General features: G+C 37.8%; 2 protein-coding genes across 2 annotated transcripts in view; one reads left to right on the top strand and one right to left on the bottom strand.

Annotated features, from left to right (window-relative positions):
• Nucleotides 1-1,417, top strand: part of CENPF (centromere protein F) — a 32,563-nt gene extending 31,146 nt beyond the window's left edge. The window contains exon 20 of the mRNA XM_065746183.1: nucleotides 263-1,417. Coding sequence (XP_065602255.1) covers nucleotides 263-472 — 210 coding nt within the window. The 3' untranslated portion in view covers nucleotides 473-1,417. The remainder of the gene's footprint in view (nucleotides 1-262) is intronic.
• A 971-nt stretch (nucleotides 1,418-2,388) lies between these two features.
• The window catches only part of LOC136047612 (spermatogenesis-associated protein 7 homolog), a 47,867-nt gene continuing 31,826 nt past the window's right edge, over nucleotides 2,389-18,429 (bottom strand). Inside the window, exons 6-12 of the mRNA XM_065734884.1 lie at nucleotides 18,232-18,353; nucleotides 16,427-16,917; nucleotides 16,260-16,320; nucleotides 15,064-15,128; nucleotides 14,340-14,411; nucleotides 12,295-12,352; nucleotides 2,389-3,178 (exon numbers count right to left, since the gene is read on the bottom strand). Coding sequence (XP_065590956.1) covers nucleotides 3,053-3,178; nucleotides 12,295-12,352; nucleotides 14,340-14,411; nucleotides 15,064-15,128; nucleotides 16,260-16,320; nucleotides 16,427-16,917; nucleotides 18,232-18,353 — 995 coding nt within the window. The 3' untranslated portion in view covers nucleotides 2,389-3,052. The remainder of the gene's footprint in view (nucleotides 3,179-12,294; nucleotides 12,353-14,339; nucleotides 14,412-15,063; nucleotides 15,129-16,259; nucleotides 16,321-16,426; nucleotides 16,918-18,231; nucleotides 18,354-18,429) is intronic.

Genomic DNA, 18,429 nt, shown 5'->3' with positions numbered 1-18,429 from the left:
AGGCTCTCACTAGCCATAGTCAAGGTTGCAGCAGATACAAAGCAATCAGTAATAAACTGATCTTATCTTATGTGAGGGAAGTATTTCCCAGTCAGTCCTCCTTTGCTGAAACACGTTTTTTTTTTGTTATTGTTGTTGTTAATTGGAGAAAAAGTGAGCAATTTCCAACAGTTATTCTTTTGCTCTGGAAATTTTGACCTTCTGCAGAAAGCCAACAGTATACCATTACCAGTAAAACAGAACTTTTTTGTTTGTATTACAGATAAATGATGAACAGCAGTCCCAAGGAAGAACAGCTTTTTCACCAATGGAATCTTTTTCAAGGTCACCTCTTTGCCTGTATAAGGAATCCATGAATACTGTCTCTGACAGTACTAGGGAGACTTATATGATTCACAAAGCCAAAAGTTCCCAAAATGAGCAAGCACTACCCAAGCAAGATGAACAACAAGAAAATTGTAAGGTGCAGTAGATCTGTGTGAATTTAATTACAGCTCAGCACAACTGTTGGTGAAAAAGTAATTTTTCAAGTTTTTCAAATAAGTATCAGAACCACATGGAGAGCAACGTTTCTTCTGATTACAGTTAACAATATCCTTCAGGTCTTGTTCTTGAATATTCTCAAATAGTTGTGGAATTGTGATGGAATGTGGAACTAGAAGTTGTGGAGTGATAATGAAAGAACAGACCTTATGTTGAGTTTCCTGTAAATAATTCTATATTAACTGTAAAAAAAAAAAATTAAATTAAACCACTAAACCAAAAAACAGACTGTGTTGCCTTGTAATTTATTGTTTCTGTTCGTCTTGTGTACAGAAGGATGATTTACAAATGAAAATGAAGGTCACTTGAGCATTTCTGAAACCATTAGATTCCAGGAAAAATGAAGCAAAGGCTGTTGTATGATTCAAAATGAGGCAGTGATCTCATTGTTAACTGCAAATACATGTATAACCAGATAGAAGCTGAACCTAGTGAACTGTGGTTTTAGTATAACTTCTTCCACGTGGAAAAAGTGCAAAGAGACCTGGTCCAAACAAATCCTGGCTGCTAATTCTCTGAAGGAAGTCACTCTTCACTCTTAGAACACTTGGCCTTAAATGTGACATTTTATGTGAAAATTATTGCAGATAATTGACTTGTAACTGATTTAACAAATGGATTGGAGGAAAAAAGAAGTGGGGATAGCAGTAACTCAGCTAGAAAAAGAATCTAAAATAGAGCAATTCTGTGCAAGAGAAAAGGATCCCATCAATTCAACCAGTCATTATCCAACTGAAGAGAAATTACTTTTCCAATAATTCATATTGATTATGCTCTCCTATCCAAGTGTTGGGAAAATCAAGTGCCTGTGCATGAGCAACTCCAAGTCACGTGGGAGAGGGACGTTTTCATATTCTTCAATCAGAAAGATGACATTTCTTCTTTCAAAATAGGTGGAGAGTAATGTTTTCTATTGCCTGAAAAAGAGTTCTTGGAGCAAAAGCATTTTCTTAAAGTTGAACTTCAGAGTATAGAAAGTGCTTCTCTAATGACAGACAGATAAGGTTCTACTTCAGGTTATTCTGTTTTTATGCTTGGACTATTTTCCTCTCTTATGAATACAGAGAAAATGTTACTCGGCCTTGCTGACAGCATTGTCAGTTAGAATGCTCTATATGAGAAGAAACTGATCTCTACTCATTGGTCTAACTAAAATATCATTTAAGAATTTCAGCATTTGTCTCAATTGAATCTAACAAACCAAAATATCCCATATACTTCATGGGCAGTAAGAAGCTTCATATTCAAGTTATCCTTTAGTAACTACGTACACCTACTGCTGACATCGGGATCAGCAGATCTTGTGGCTTTTTCTTAAACTTCTCTAGTTTGTTCACTCAGATATTAGATAATTAAAACAATCCTTGTGGCACTATGCCTAGAGGCATCTTCCAATGAGACTGAAAGAGGCCCATCTTGAAGAATACGTTTTGATTCCCTCAGCTTCTGTCAATGTGCCAACAAGGCTGTTCATAAAAGTGAAATTATTTCAGATAAGTAAATCTTTTTATCTTCAAATAATTCTTCAAATAATATAGAGATTCTCTACAGAATTGTAGCTTTTTTATTTAATTAACACTCATTGCAAAGATCTTGAGATAGAAACATGAGTGGTAACAATAGAAAAAACAAAACAACACTGGACTGTTTTATCCCCATATTTCTTTTTCTGTTTTCATTTGATACCTTGAGAAAGTGTTCCACTTGGAGAAGGGCATGGAAAAAGCATCTATCTTTAGAAAGCTGTTTAATCTTAAGCAGAAAAGTTTAAGCAACTATTTTTTAATGATGTAAATATTGTTATTAGAAGAAAGAATTAAGGCTCTCGTAGTCACATCTTTTCTATTTGGCTGTGTTTTATAAGCTCTTAGATTTTGATAAGCATGAAATATTTGCATTTTGGGAGATCACAATACCTGTTTGTTCTCAGTTACCTCTATGTACTGTAATAATTGCTAGTCTTAGTTTTTTGGGTATGAATTAAAATATTTTAAAGATCTCTTAAACTACTTAAATGAATACCTAAATCACTTGAAAATGTAACTATATATTCTACATCCTACTGTCAACTAATGAGACTTCAGGTCACAATTCATGTAAGGTTTTGACAGCTGTATCTAAAACTTAATTTCTAACATCTGTAAATCAAGTGTGTGATAGGAGAAAGTCAAGATGCCTCATCAGGATTGGTAGTAAGAGGATTGCATAGGGAGTGTGTTTTGATGGTGTGAGCTATCAGGAATGAACGAAGGGACATTTGCATCTAGCTTTCTATTTGGATTGTGAAGTCCCTGTAAAAATGCAGTCTTTGGTGCTCTGGCATTGTTCTCAGCACACTAACCAGACTGTTGTCATAGTGATGCTATGTCACATTACAGGAAGGTGCATTAGCTGGATCTCTTCCTAGTTTTCCTGTTTGCCCAAGGTTGACGTTGTAATTGGTTTTTATACAATATACCTTGTTATCCTTACTAATTTTGGATGCCCTTTGAAATGCCAAAGTTGTAGGCTAAAAACATTTTGCCATAATGCTTGTGTCCTTTTGCTGTGTTCTGTTACTGCTCATGGAAGGATCCAGTTGAGTTGCCATGTTCAGTTCTTTCTTTAGACTTTGAACTATTCTTCGCCGTGTTACCTAGGAATGAAAGAAAAACATTAAAGGCTATTTCTTTGGCTGCCGCTTTTCCAAGATTATTGTTAAGGGGCAGAGTTTGAATTACTCTTTCATTTGCCGTAATTTAAATGCTCCCAGGTCAACATTTACTGAGCGTGGGCCTAAGCTGCTCTCTGAAGTGGCTTCTTAAGGGCACTTTGCCATGCATCTTGATCAGTTCATCTGTGTGAACTGGTGGACTGTTACCAGGGAACTGTGTATGGTGCTGAATATCAACATCAATACATTGAAAACAATGGTGGCAATGCTGGAATATTGCAAAGTTTGCACCAGGTGGGTTGCACATATACACAAGAGCAGAAAGGACATCATGTGCAAGTTTGTCAGGACCAACTGAACTAATACAAGGTTGAAGGTGACAGTTAAATGGGTTGTATCATTACTGATGATAACGTGATGTCACCACCATGAGATAGACTCAAAATGCCAGTCCATGGAGTGGTGACATGTGAAATCCCCACCAAAGGAAAGGATCAAGACAGCCCTCAGTGGGTAAACTGATGTGCACTGTCTTTTGAGACAGGAAAGGGACGAACCTTCTGGATTTCCTGCAATCTGAACAAGCTATTAACTCTGACTTCTACATCACAATAAGCTGAAAGCTCAAGCTTTCTAAGTCAGGACAGAGAAGAAGACAATCTTCCTCTTGTAACGAGATAATTCCAGGCTCCATACTGTTTGAAGACATCTGACTCCCATCTGTTTGGGCCAATGAAAGATGGAATGCCTGGGCAACGTTTTCCCAGTAACGATGCCCTCTTGGGAGGTGTGAAACTGAGGATCACCTCCAAAGGTGCAAATTGCACAACTGACAGTGGTGACTGTGTTGAAAAGTGTTGTTTTGTAGCTGAGAATTTGCTTTATCAAATATTGGTTTTGTGCCCTTTGTATCTGTTGTAGTTTCCATGGAAACAAATGGGAGGCATTAATTTTGGAGTGATCTACATATTTATCCAGTGATAGAGGATAGGTATATCTTTGTTATGTGCATGTTTTCAGACACAGAGGTGCACAGTCAAACCTTTATTTTAGTGTAGAGTTCAGCAATTATATGGACCGTACAGAACTAGGATGTAGCTAAAAAATGGCTACATCTGCTTGGCTTTTTACGTTGTTTTATTTGTCTACCTCGAAGAAGCAAACAAATAATGTACTCTTTTCATCTATTGAAATACTTAGGTGAATGCACTGATGATTTATGAGTGCACAGAAAAGTCAGAATCTTTCAGCATTTTGCTTTTCTATTGCTGAGTTTTAGAAGTTAGATGAAAGCTTAGTGAGAATCTGTACTTGGCGTTGGATGGCGTTTCATGGTTCTCGTATAAGAAGGTCTGCTGAGTACCACATGAAATGCAGTGTAAGTGCCTCTGCTATTGTGAAGGAAGACAGACATTTTTGTGAAGTCTGTGTATCCACATCAGATGACTGCATTCTTTCGGAGGCAAAATAGCAGAGTGGGAAATTATTAATTTTGACTGGAGAGTGCATCAATTTTTTTCACTATACACAAAGATAAATGTTCTGTATTCTTTTGACCCTGTGCTGAAAATGAGTTCTGTTGCTAATTTTTGAATGTGTGTGGTTTTGGTCGTTGTCTGGCACTGACTGAAGACTTTAATTCTTCTAAAGAGCATCATAGTTGGAAGCCTTTTTAATTAACTTAGGTTCAGACCATGGGTTCAAAGTAGCAATGGAGATGACTGATACCCCATCCCTGTGGGTTTTTTTTTTTCTTGACATTTTCTTATGAGAAGTTACAGAGGGCAAGAATTATATTTTGTGATTCTGAGATCTTAATATCTCATACTTGCTTAGCAATTTGTTTAACTTGGGTTACCTGATCCTGTATGTTTTTGTTTAAGTTTCTGTCTCCTGGCACTATCTTCAGGTCAGTAAATCTAGTGAGGCAGGCTGTTACACCTGGAAGTATTAGTTTATATCAGAGAATCTAAACAGTGATCTCACATTAACTGCACATCCCCTAAACAAAATGTTCTTCATAAGAATTTGAAGGATACCAAGTGATTGGTTTGTTTAGGTGTCTCAGTCACAACTACTGGCTTCTTTGACACAACAGCATGGTGTTTGTGTTGTAAGCATCCTCCTGACACGCTAAAATTATACAGGACAAATACATGGTTAGTGAATCAATGGTAGTAAATAGAATATTGCTGTGAAACTAGTGCCAGAGCTTCTAAAGCAGTTCAGTTCATGCATAGCATTGATGCTGTGTTTGGCTACAGTGCTGAAGGACAGGAGATCTGAAGGCATCCTGTCTGCTCCAATATTGATGCTGAAAACACAGTCAGCATAACCTGCTGCAGGACTGAGAGTGGAATAACCACAGTGCCTCCCATAGGAACTGGTAAGGGGTGCTTTGAAAAGCTCTAGAAAAGAATTCTGTGAACAGAGCAAAATTCAATGAGGATTTCTTCCCCAGTTGTTTCTTGTCTCTTCTCTAGCTGAAGAAAATATGTGCTGGAAGTCGTTTTAAAGGCAAGTCTCTCGTTTTCAGAGAATTCAGTCACTATTTCTGCATTGCTGCCTAGGGTACAATGCAAAAATATTGCTGGGAATGTAAGAGATTGCTGGCTTGCTAGAGCAGTCAGGAGGACTCCACAAATTTGTATCATCCCTGTGGTATACTGGAGATAACTTCTATGAATTCAGTAATGCATCTGTGATTATTCTTCTCCTTGCCTCTCAATTAACCAGTACTGTACATATTGTTCCCTGTCAAATATCTTATTTTGTCAGGTGCCAGAGAGCAAAGTTGCTCTCTTTTCCAATTGCTGGTTTGATTTCTGGCAGTACTTCATTGCTTTAAAATGTGCTTTCTACATCCATTTTCCTCAATACTTAATTAACTGCAGAAAAAGCCTGAAGTGAGGCTTCGTTTAAGTAGATGTTTTACTTTTGTTGCCTCTAACCTATTCATTTATTTCCTTTAGCTCACTAAAGTAGTCTCAGAGATGTTATCCTTCATTTGCAAGAAATTTTGCACTCAGGTTTAACTCTCTTTAGCTAAATCCCCCTGCAGATTGCATCCAGTGCTGGGACAAGGCACAGAAGCTAGAACACAGCAGAAGTGGAAAAGCCGACCAAAACCAAACCATCCTGTTCTGTGGAAGGCAAATGTGACAATTCATGACACAAAAGGGAGTCTAAGTGCTGTCGTGTAGAAGGGAAAAAGGTGGAATTAGAAGCTCATCAGATTCTGAGTAAGTTACTGGGAAAATCTTTAAGCTCAACCTCAGTTTGAAGGTCAATATCGTGATCACTGAATATTAATCACTTTAACAGAAAACTAATTCTTCTTGTTGAAGCACAGTAGGGATGATAGGGATGATGATCCACTCTTCGTGAGCTCTAAACTCATAAAGTCCATTGCTTCAAAACTGTCTCACGCTTCTAGCTTAGATTTCAGCTCTGGCATAAGAAAATATGGGGCAGTTCCCATACCTTGGGTCCAATACATCTCTGCACAGGTGTTTTTTGAAACTAAGAGATGATGTTTGCAATCTTCAATGTCAAGAGGTTCGTTTTTCTTTTGAGAGGTTTGTGAACTTGATATTGACATGGAGAAATAAGAATACTGAGAACTTTAGTCCCTGTCCTCCATGACATTAAATAAATACTTGCTGTAATTTCTGAAATAATCTAAAATTTATTAAAACCTGCCCAGAAGACCACTCTCTGTAGATATTAAAAGGCAATTTTATATTTGTATTATGATTTTTCAAGTGAACTGCTTAAGTGAGACTTAAAAGAAAACTAAAAACAACAAAAAAAGGCAGAATCAGTACAGTGTTCAAGGCTATGGAATGCTGAAGACACTAGAGCTTGCTGTCAGATCTGCACAGAGCTGAGTCAGCAGATTCGATCCAGCATATTCACTTCGTAAATGTCCCTTTTTCTTTTCCACACTAGATCTGATCTTGAAGCTTGCTGACCTATAACTAAAGCATGACCTGGAGAACAGATTGTGCTTGATTTCAGTGACTAATCAAAGTTGTCAGCTATACAGATGTGAAGGTATGCATGTGTCCTTTGGCTGTGAGATGGACCAAGTTTAGTGATGGTCATCTGTTTACATTTTCTACCCATTTTTCCAGTTGCCTCCATGTGTGGAAACCCTGATTTATGTAGACAAGTACCTTTTGTTCTTGAAGAGATGACTATTTGCTACTGCACACATGCACAAAAAATGAGAAGTAGAGCAATGTGTCAGTATACCTTACATGCTGCCAGACCAGGCAGTGAATGAGTAAGTCCAGTTAAAACTTCTTCTGAGGTTTAAGAATGAAACTCCAGAAATTTTGGTGAGAATAAATACTAACAATGTTACTTTGTTAAAGTAGAAAATGCCTACTTCAGGCTCTATGGAGAAAAGGGTCTGCTTTGTAAGACGTTTCCCCCTCTGTATGTCTTGGAGCCACGGGGTCAGTACTGGTTTGGAGGGAAGATTCTACAAATGAGATCAATGAGATTATTTATTGTGAGAAGAATAATCTTGATTCCTGTGCTAATTTCAGAACAGTCATTTTTATTTTTATTGGTTTACATTTGAAATTTTCCCATGTGCAACATCCAATTATCCTAAAAAAAACCCTGTATTTAAATGGTAACAGTACACAGTGCTTGAAAGTGACTGTTGATAAATTGCTTGTTCACTTTGATGATAAAGACAGCAATTATCACATTAGTATCCTAAACCACACTTCTCTGCTGATATATCTCCTTCTAAGGCAACCCCATTAAACAAAGTAGGGGCACTTGAAGAGGGGAACAGCAAACATATAAGAGATGAGGCTAGGGATTAAGCAGAGGTTGCTTTCTTCTGAGTCTACTTCTGTGACTCAGGAGAGTGCTGGGACAAAAAGAGATCAAAAGAGATGGTTTTGTTTGTTTGGTGGTTTGTTTTTTAACGTAAGAAATGGAAAAATAGACCTTTCACTACTGGCAGTCAAAAGCTCCATGGTACCTCCTCCCACGTCTTGTCACTGGTGCTGTACTTGCTCAGTAATCAAAGCAAATCATTTAATTTGGTCAAAGAAGGGTGAACCTTTATCTTCTCTGCTGCTGTGGCATTGAGTTGCTTATACCTTACTGTTACTGTGCTAAAATGCTACTGAATGCTATGTCTCTGCTGTCTTCCACCTCCATTTCTCCAGAGATAAATCTGGTATTTTCACACTATGCTCCTGAAATGAGCATTTTATTGTCCTCCCAAAATCAACATATCAGATATTACTACTTTGGCAAGTTTTGGATTTACATGATAAAATTCCAGGAAAAAAAAAAAGGAATAATTTTTACTTAGAACAGTTTGCTTGGTGGAAGGCAGAACAGCACCAGGCCCCTGTCTGTAGGTGTTGTGTTAGTTTCTCATCAGTTTCCTGAATTGTTTCAGTAGTGTCTATTTCAACCTCAGAAATGACATTTTTCTCCACTTCTGAATTCTAAGAACTGGTCTTTTACTTATACATCTCAGCAAGAACCAATATTATTTTCTCCTTAAGAAAATATTTGTCCTGGAATTGATGGCTTCTTGAATTGTATCAGTATGAATCAGATTGTGACACCACTATATTTGAAATGTCATTCTAGTGCTTATACAGATATAAAGCAGCCTGGAGTTGGGTTTTGAGCAAGTATCTATGTAAAGTCTCCCACAGGAAAATTTCTCTCTCCTATGTGGAATCCACTTAATTAGTACAGGAAATGGGGGAATCCTGTAAAAATGTGCTACAGCAGCTCTCCAGTTTCTTAATTAGTGTTGTAGAAGACAATGTAGTTCTAAAACATAAGGGAATATGTTTCAGCCTCAGTAGGTGAAAACAATGCAAGCAGACCACAAAATGCAATCTGCAGGGATGGTAAAACACCATGAACCACAGGAATTAACTTTGGCTAGGAGGACTTTCTCCTGGGCACACAATTTGAAACAGTAGGTTCTGAGCAAAGAAAATTGCTCTTTAGGCGTACCTTGATGAACCATATTGAAGGCAGTCTTAGGCTGGAGTCCAGGGAAAAAGCTGCCCACTTTACAGCAATAATTGTACCACACAGGTAACTAGGGAAGAGCAGCTGGAGGAGGGTGCTAAGGAGTCATTAAAATGGCTCTTGTCTTTGAGGAGCTGTCCTTATCTCCCTGTACGTGTTTCCTGCAGTCTTTTCTTCACTCTCTACCTCCTCGCTGCAGATACTTTCTGTCTTTTTTAACAGCATTAGGCCATCAAGTGCTTCTTTTTCCTCTCAATCCCAGTATCACATCCTATGCAAGTGTGTATCCTTTTTGCTGAAAGACAGATGGTACTACTGCTCCCTTTTTCTGGAGTCGAGGCTACAGGTGCAACAGCCATGTGTTGCCTGTAAGAGGAGGGGATTGCTTGATTGATGCATGGCCAAGTGCAAGCAAATTGAACAAGTATTGAGTCAGCTAGTGCAGTCAGATGGGTTTAAGCACTCTTTGTGATGCACAAACTAGCAGCAGGCCAGAGTAGAGTTCTTTTAGGGAGCAGTCTCTGATGCTATGCTAGGCTAAATGCTGGTAGGAACTTGCAGAGGGGTGTTGGTTTTAGATAGAAATTACACAGAAGAGCAGAGTCCAGCGAAACAAGAACCCAAACAAGAAGTTGGCAAACATCCAGCATGGGTCAAACAAACACTATGAAGTCCTTGACAGATGTTTCCATCTTCCTATTTTGTCTAGCTGGTCCAGAAGACAGCAATAGTGAATAGAAAGAGTTTGGTTTCAAGACAACAAACAAAAAGAGAAAAAAATATTTTTGTAGGTTAAAAAGTCCCCTCTGGAACTCCCTTCCATCCACTGGTCAATCTTCTTTTACAAGTCTCAGAACAATTAACTTCCATTATTTCTCCTGAGGGAACTGTGCCTGACTAACAAATATCACTGCCTGCAAGCTCCTTCGGGTCTAAGTTATGCTTACAGATCAAAAGAACCTTCTTCCTCCTGCTACATCCTTCTAACATGTAGAGACAATTTGGGTCTTATTCCTTTCTCCATTGCATGACTAACATGCTGCTATATAGTTTTAAAAAAATCCTTTAATTATGTTACCTGACACTTAGGTTTTTATTCCTCTGTTCTGATATTTTGTCAAATTGTTGGTTTTTTTTTTTGCAGGAGAAAACACAAGATATCACACTTTGTGATAGGATGCAGTTATAATCCATTGCTGTATGCAAACTCATCCTTCTGGAAGGAATTGAGATCCTTCTATCTCCTGTTAAACTATTCTCAGCTCTACCTGTAAGGCAATCAGTCTGGCAGGTGCTGACCTTAAAAATAAGCTCAGCATCCTCTTGTCAGATGGAAATTACAAATCTTCTCAAATTGAGGTGCTGTTACTGATTTATTATTTTTTCCCCACAAAGTTCCCTCAAAATTAACTAAATTTCAGTTCAGGTTTTTTTCTCACTCTTGCAAGCTATTTACTGTCAGCCAGGCCAGCATCTAAATAGATACCAAAATGCTGCTTATCTACTAATCACATCACCGTGAAAGACAAAATAACCTTCCATGTTCTAATTATTTTATAATGCCTTTGATTATTATTTATTCAGTGTGCAAAACATACGTGTAACTCCCACATGCCTACTGCTGGAGAAAGTGTAATGCTAAAAGGCAGCACTGCAAATCTACAAAAAAACAATTAAGCAGAGGTAGCCCATTTAAATACCACACTATTGACAGTTTCTGAAAATGCTCCCACCTGAATCTACTGTGAGCTTTAGAAGGCGAAGTCCGTACCTCTGACCATGAACTCCTCTTTATTATAAGAAGAGTTGAAATGCCTTATTAAAGTTAGAACCAGGGTGGCAAGTCAATGGAACAGGTTGCCCAAAAGAGTTGTGGATGTCCTGGAGTTATTCAAAGCCAAGTTGGATAGGGACCTGGACAGCCTGATCTGGTGGGAGGCAGCTCTGCCAGGGGGTTGGAACTGGATGGTCTCTAAGGTCCCTTCAAGCTGAAACCGTTCTGTGATTTTATAATTCTATGAAGGACTCAAGCACAAAATCCCTCTCAAGGCTGGAATTAGCATTCTCACTCCCTGTATGGTGAGATGTGTGGAATGAGTGCACTTCAAATAAGTGCTGCGACCTCAATGTATATTGCCTCCATTTTTACTCCTCTTTATTACCTTGCACTGAGAAAGAAATTCAAAACCTGGAGAGCGAAATGCTCTTGTTCACAAGGTGCTGTGTTGGATTTGGGCTTTCCCAGTCTGGGGCAGATATTCCCCATGCTTCATGGGGAATGCTTCAGCCACTCTGGTGTGATAGCAAAGACTCCAGTAATACTATCATCTTTGTAAATGGCTTTTAAAGGAAAACAGAATGTATTTTCAGGCTTTTCAAAGAGCAGTTATAAGCATGTTCTCAGGAGAGGGCTCTAAGATCTGGATTAAAACAGGCAGATGTTCTTTTGTCCATCCTAAATAAGATGCCACATTTGCAAGAGAGAGAGAGGACTGTGGATACATATGTGTGCCTGCCATTTTGTGTCGTCTCTACAAAGATACCTTTCCTCTCAGCATATGAGATATTCAGATGACTGCTTTGAGGTGTTTAATTCTTATCAGGAACCACATGGGGAGCCTTAATGTTGAACTCTGGAGTTTTATTCTGCTCTGAGACCAAAATCCTAAAAGAGAACTGTTAAAGAACAAAGTTTTCTTACTGGGTTTAGTCACAACCTACAATTTTCTCTTGCTGTTCTTCTACAGAAAGTTGCAGTTGCTGCAAAAAAAACTGCTGCAAGAAACATTCTTTGTAAACAGGTTTTATATAATTAAAGCCATTCTCCACAGTAAGTACCTTATCTGCCTTTTGGAAACCTTGTTAGAATAATGCACAAAATTGTAGAGAAAAATCTCTTCACCAGTCCTCCACGGAAAGTACCTTCCTGCTGACTTTGTAGGAGTAGTTTCTCCTTGCTTTGTATTTAAATTGTGTAGTAGTCAATTTGCTGTAAAGTGTTGCTCAGCATTGATATACAACATTTCTGCTGGAGATGACAGTGTATTTATTAATGGATGTTTTTTGCTTACCTCATCAAGGTTATGCCTCTTACTTTTAATATGCATTTGAAATACATCTTCTAACACCCTTAAAATAATAAAAAAGAACATTAGTGGGAAAAAAAAAGCTAGAACCTGTTCAATGATCATATACTTTCAAATGAAAAATACCACTCAGCCTGTCTTTCAGATCATTTAAAATATATCCCAGCTTTTCAGCGTTGTTCCACCTCCTTCCCCCTTCTGTATCATAGCTGTAAATTGATTTAAAAAAATAAAGTCTTAAACATTTGTAAGGTTGTTCCAAGTGCATGCAGTTTGGCAAGGACTCTGACAGGAACAGTCTTTCATGTATATAGCTCCAATTCCTGTTTCTGCATTTAATTGAGTGCTGGTGCTCTCCATGGCAATGCAGTACTTCCCTTCTGTATTTTGTTGGGGTCTACATCTCTCTGTGGCTACTGTGAAGCACTGTCCCTCCACCTGTTAACTGGGTGAAGCTGGGGAGGCTACTGTAAGCAGCATTATAGATTCAGTATTAATTGTAGTTCCTTTGTCCAGGAAACTGCATTACTAGAAGGTGATTTCTGAATTGCCTTCAACCAACACACGTTAGACCATTTTCATGGCCTTCCTCTTCTCGGGCTGCTTTTTCAGTAACTTTCAAGGGAAACACCAGGGTTTGAACTTTCATGGTTATAGTTGTGTTAACTAGGTGGAGTAGGGCAAGAGAGATGCCTTCAAAAAAACACTCAGTATTTTTCCTGATAGTATGACCGGCTGCAAGCAAAAGGTGTGCTCACTGTGATGTGTGTGCATCTGTAAAAAGGAAATCTAACTGACAGGGAAATTACGTCGCCAAGTTCTGTAGTTGTAATTTAGTTAAATCCAACCCAGTGCTTGGGTTTTCACACAGTCATAAAAAGAATATATTTATTTGCAGTGTTAGAAGTGGAAGTGTTAGAAGGTAGAGGCGTTAGAAGGGTTGTTTTGGTTGTATGCTACTTATTTGAATTGCAAAAGTATTGATCATTGTCTGTAGAGGGACTTGCCTAAATAAATGGAGATTTTAAAATATGTGCCTATCATATTCAACCTGCTGCAGGTTTGCTAAGGCCATCAGTTGTTTCTTTTCTAGAACAAAGATCTGTCTCAAAGATCTATTTAGTAATTCAGCTCTGGAATTAAAATGAAAGGCCGCTACTGATTGTTCACTTTTAATTCTGCAGAGAAATTGAGTTCTGTTACAGAAATGTCGCAAGAAAATTGCAGATGATTACTCATATATTTTTAGTAACCTTCATTTTCAAGGGAAGAGCGCACACCTGAAGTCAAGAGGTTGGTCTTTTCATCCTACAATCCTGAGCATGGACAACCTTGTGCCCTGAAACACTGAGCTGGGCTCAGCATGGAGCATGCACACAACCCCTGGCTTCTGTCACAGCAATTAGGAACAAGTCTGGGTTCTTTGGTTCTTCCATTTGGTTTTTACTGTTGAAGAAGGACTTATTTTCTGAGATATACCACTCTTCCTGTCAGTTTGGAGGTTGAAACACAGCAGCTTGAGTCTTTTATTTATTTTAATGTTATCTTCTTTTTAACTCTGTGTATGGGCAGGCAGGAAGATCAGCAACCTCTTCAATGTTTGTTGAGACAGCGATTTCCAAAACTGCTACTGTTCCTCACTGTGTAATCAGAAAATTCAAGTGGAAACCTGATATAAGCACTTCTAATTCAGGCACCAAAGGTAGCCTGAAAACTGCTACACTTAGAATGAAAAAACCTTTAACTGCTTGCTCAGGAAACAAACTATCCGTCCATATGAACGGCTGCTTAAAACAATATAAAAAGAGCCCTAGGGATTAGAAAATCTTGGTGTAGTATCAGAATGAGTTTGATTGACATCAGGAGGTTAGCACCTCTCCAGCATTAAGCACAGCACTTGACCAAGACAGAAGTTGTCTTGGTTCAAACTGAACACTTGGGGTAAATTCTCAAAGTGCCTCCTATTTAAAATGCTGGCCAGGCAATGATGTAGAAATAAGAAAAATAAATAAGAAATGCAAAGCACTTACTCCTCGTGGAAACAAGTTCTACTCAAAATGTCATCTGTAAGATCTTGAAGAAAAAGAAGGCACTCTTCTTCTCTACACAAATACATAAAATGGCAACATCTTTCATTGAAATATGCAGAACACAAATAAGGTTTACAGTACAACCCACAGCAGTAGCAGTTTTATAGTAACTAAATTAAATAAGGAATCATGCCAACATATTCAAAGTTGATGAACCACTTTATTAGGACACAATTTTTTACTGTCTGGGTTCATGCTCTTTTAAATGAATGCTTTTCAAAGCTCTTCGGTCAACTTCCTAATTATAATAATTCATTAATTTAACTTAGTACATTGATTTCATTATCAAAGGTATCTATATCTTTCATGAAAAATCAATTCCTGAAAAGGAGTCCCAACGGACATATAGATAAGACAAAATTATTTAATTATTAGTTATATTATTTAATTATTTATATATATATGTAATATATTTAGTTATTATGTATTTTGCCTACGGTAAGAGGGGACTGGGTGGCATAATTCAGAACAGCTTTTCCAATTCTCTCATTCTACATCTCCTGAGCAAGTGGCTGAATCTTGTATCTGTAACAGTCACTTCTGCTCACCACATATGGGTGTTGGTAAATAACTCTTGTTCCTTTTATTTTCATTTTTCCATTACCTTAACATTTTGTTCTAAACTTAGGAACAGTTAGAAGGAACAAGAAAATATTTAACTTACTTTTCTTCAAATTGTAGTCCTGGAAAAAGTGTCATTTCAGAATTGGGAATCCATAATTCACAGTTCTGCCACAAACAGGTAAAGAAGAAAAGCAGATTTTCAATGATCTTTATGTTAACATTTTATATTTCTCTTCAGAGAACCAGAGGAAATGATCTGATTCTATAATACATAAAAATCACTGCAGTACTATACAAAAGTGACAGGTCTGCTCATGTGAAATTAATGTCTAGAGTGTCAGTCACTCATGTGAAGAAAGAATATTTCTACTAGTTAGGTTCATGTTGGCAGAAATGGAAATGAGAAAAAAACGTGCAAACACTATATAGGAAAGCAGAAGTTCTGGCAAAATCAGAGATATTTAGAGAGTTTATTTAAATAAGGTACCTTTTTCTTTAAAAGGATGTGCTAAATATCCTTAAAAATCAGACAGTAGACTTATAACGAGAGACAGATACTGAAATTATCCTTGCTTATGAAATGGGAATATGATTGAATTTAGGAGCCTTTTTCCTAATGTTTTAAAGTGAAAGTCTGGTAATTGGAACATGGTATGGAACAATCCCAGCTAGCAGAGAGCTAGCACACCAGGTGTGTGATGCCTTGCCTGAGCTGTGTGGAAATCCAACACTGGCTCTGCAAGGGGGTGAACAGGCCAAAGAATTCTACTGAACCTCTCTAGCATGCATGGCTTCAGCTGCACATAACCACCTTTTATTTCTAAGAGCACTGAAATTCATTAGATCAACTGCCCATTCATCCTAAAAGCCCCGGTAACTAGTAGAGTGCAATATTAATATAAAGTTTTGTATGGCATACTGCAGTCTGACTGTAGGCTGAGTGCTTAGCACTTAGGGTTTTTCTGGGCCCTAAATTATTAGATCAACGAAGTGAAAAGGCTGCAAATCAAGCAAAAGGTGAAATGACTGCTTAAAATTAAGATACTGTTTTTCGCATTGCATAATGCCAAAGTTTCTCAGAGAGTTACTTGAACTTTTCCTATCTTGTTTGTAGAAGACATTTGACCCTATACAGCCACATGTTAGATATCTCAGTTGCAATCTTAATGACTGCTCTTAATGTATATTCCCCAAAGATTACGTAGCTTGTCTTTTTTTCTATGCAAGCAGGACAACTTTTTTTGTATGAATAGTGAGTTCCATCCATTTTCTTTGTACCAAACTGGGTATACCAACCTCAACTGTCCACGGAGAGAAGTTATCTGAGTTTGGTCTCACATGTGTGTCTTCTAAGAACCTGAAAGATCAAATGCACAATGAAAACTATTTCAGCTTAAAAGGGAGATGTTTGAAAGTCACATTACAATTACTTAGCTTTTAGAACTGATGAATAAACAAAGTACCTGTGTGACTCTGTTTCCTTTTCATTGCTGACATCTGCTGATCTGAGTGATGGTGTGCCAGGAGATGAGCTCTTTTTAGGGGGAGGATTATAGTACCTGTGCTTCAAGAGATAAGATTGGTGTGACGTCTTTAAGATTTGAGGGGTAAAAAGCTTTTTTTCTGTAAAGCAAACTGAGTGTTTGTCAAGGAGGTCCCCAGAGCATGTTTTGTTTGAAGAGTTTCGAAATGCCTTCTTCTTGTTGTGGCTGTTTAAATGCAAATGAGACTGTTGGAGTGGTAAAGCAGATGACTTGTCTTTACCAGAGGCACGAACAGAATTCTGACACAAACTAAGCTGAGCAGTCTTCCTTGCAGTTGAAGCTGGCAACAGAGTTCTTGAACTGAGCGACTGAAAAGATACAGGGGGAGGCTGCTCTCTCTCTGTCCTGGAATAGCTGTTCCGAGCAGATGTCAAACATAGGTGGCCTTTTTCCAACAGCGAACACCTCACCTGCAAGTTAAAGAACAAAATACCCCCCCAAAAGTCACAAAAGCAATCTGCAGATGACAGTGCCCCTTACAAACTGATTTGCTAAGGAGGAAGTTTGAGAATCAGCCTTCAAACTGCTTCAGGTAGTCTAAATGAGTTAGGAGTAAAGCAACACTGTCACTGCGCTACAGCTAGTCATTAACATGTCCCTTTCCTAGTTTCCTTTTCCTTCCTTCTCTGTGCAAAGTTGAGGTTTCTAATGACAAGTATTCTTGGGAAATTACAGAAATTCCACTTTTCTTTTTCCAGGGCTCTAAGAAGGGAGATTTTTCCTTCCTTGGAAATCATCATTCTCATGGCAATCCTCTGTAGGAGATGGGATGGCATCTTTTACTCACTCTCCTTGAAGAAATTTTCAGGTGAGCTCCATTTTCTGAGTTTGAATTCCAAAAGAACCTCTGCCATCTGCATAAATACCATCAGTGAAATTATGGTCTATCTATTTTGTTATTTATCTCAGTGGAACCAAGATTTTACAAATCAAAATAATACAGATGTTTGAACTGGATGACCTACTTTATAAATAGTGTCACTGGTAATCTAGTGGTAACATACTATAATTCTAAACAAATTGAACATTTTACAATCTAAATATAGTCTGCTGAGGGACTTTTGCCCCCAAAGAGACTCAGTATTATGGCAGAACAAAATGTTTTTGGATAACTTTGCCTATTGCATTGAGATCCATAGGTAGAATTTGGTAAAGAAGTGGCCTACTCATGCTACCACAAGTTTGTACAGTCTCCAGTACCTGGCAGAATATAAAGAATTAGGATTGATTTCTTTAGTATCTTGCTTTTACCAATTAATACCATTCTAGGATTCAGAGGATTCTGTAAAATAATATGATGTTATTGTATTTTGTTCAATACAATAATTCAATATTGTATTGAATAATTCGATAAAAATCATACAGATTTAGTGTTTTTTTTTTTTTATATAATATGTGCAGTAAATTCATTCAATTTTTGTCTTCCAGGCACCCAAGTAATACTTTGTTAAAAATTCTGCTTCAACACAAAATTGAATCCTATTTATCAAAGGAACAAAGAGATGACGTGGGTTTGTGAATGTTACAGGGGCGCATTTTAGTCATGTACTTGTCCATGACATAGGCACTTATCATTGTAGATCTACAGTGTAGGCCATGATGAGAGTATAGCTGCTGAAACTAGCAAGAAATGTGATTAACTCATTGCAGCATAGGTGAAAACACAGTGTGACTTGATATTACCCCTGTGACAGGTAGTTACACACTGTCAGAATATCACATACCTTCTGCTGGCCTAGAGAAATATTTCTGCAGTTGAATGATGCAGCATGAAGACCATGAATGAGATCTTTCTTATATTTCTCAAAGGCTTGCATCAGTTTGTCTCTCTTCTGCTGATCATTGTCTGTATAAATACAAATGTAAACACAACTCTTTCAAGTTAAATCAACATCCAAGTCACATATTATTACTCTCTGCTC

Source organism: Cyrtonyx montezumae, unplaced genomic scaffold (genome assembly GCF_038088225.1).
Source record: "Cyrtonyx montezumae isolate F1298 unplaced genomic scaffold, pur_monq_1.0 scaffold_0, whole genome shotgun sequence".
In the NCBI taxonomy this organism is placed as follows: Eukaryota; Metazoa; Chordata; class Aves; order Galliformes; family Odontophoridae; genus Cyrtonyx; species Cyrtonyx montezumae.
The sequence above is the reverse complement of the archived record's forward strand: the minus strand, read 5'-3'. Positions and strand labels throughout refer to the sequence as shown.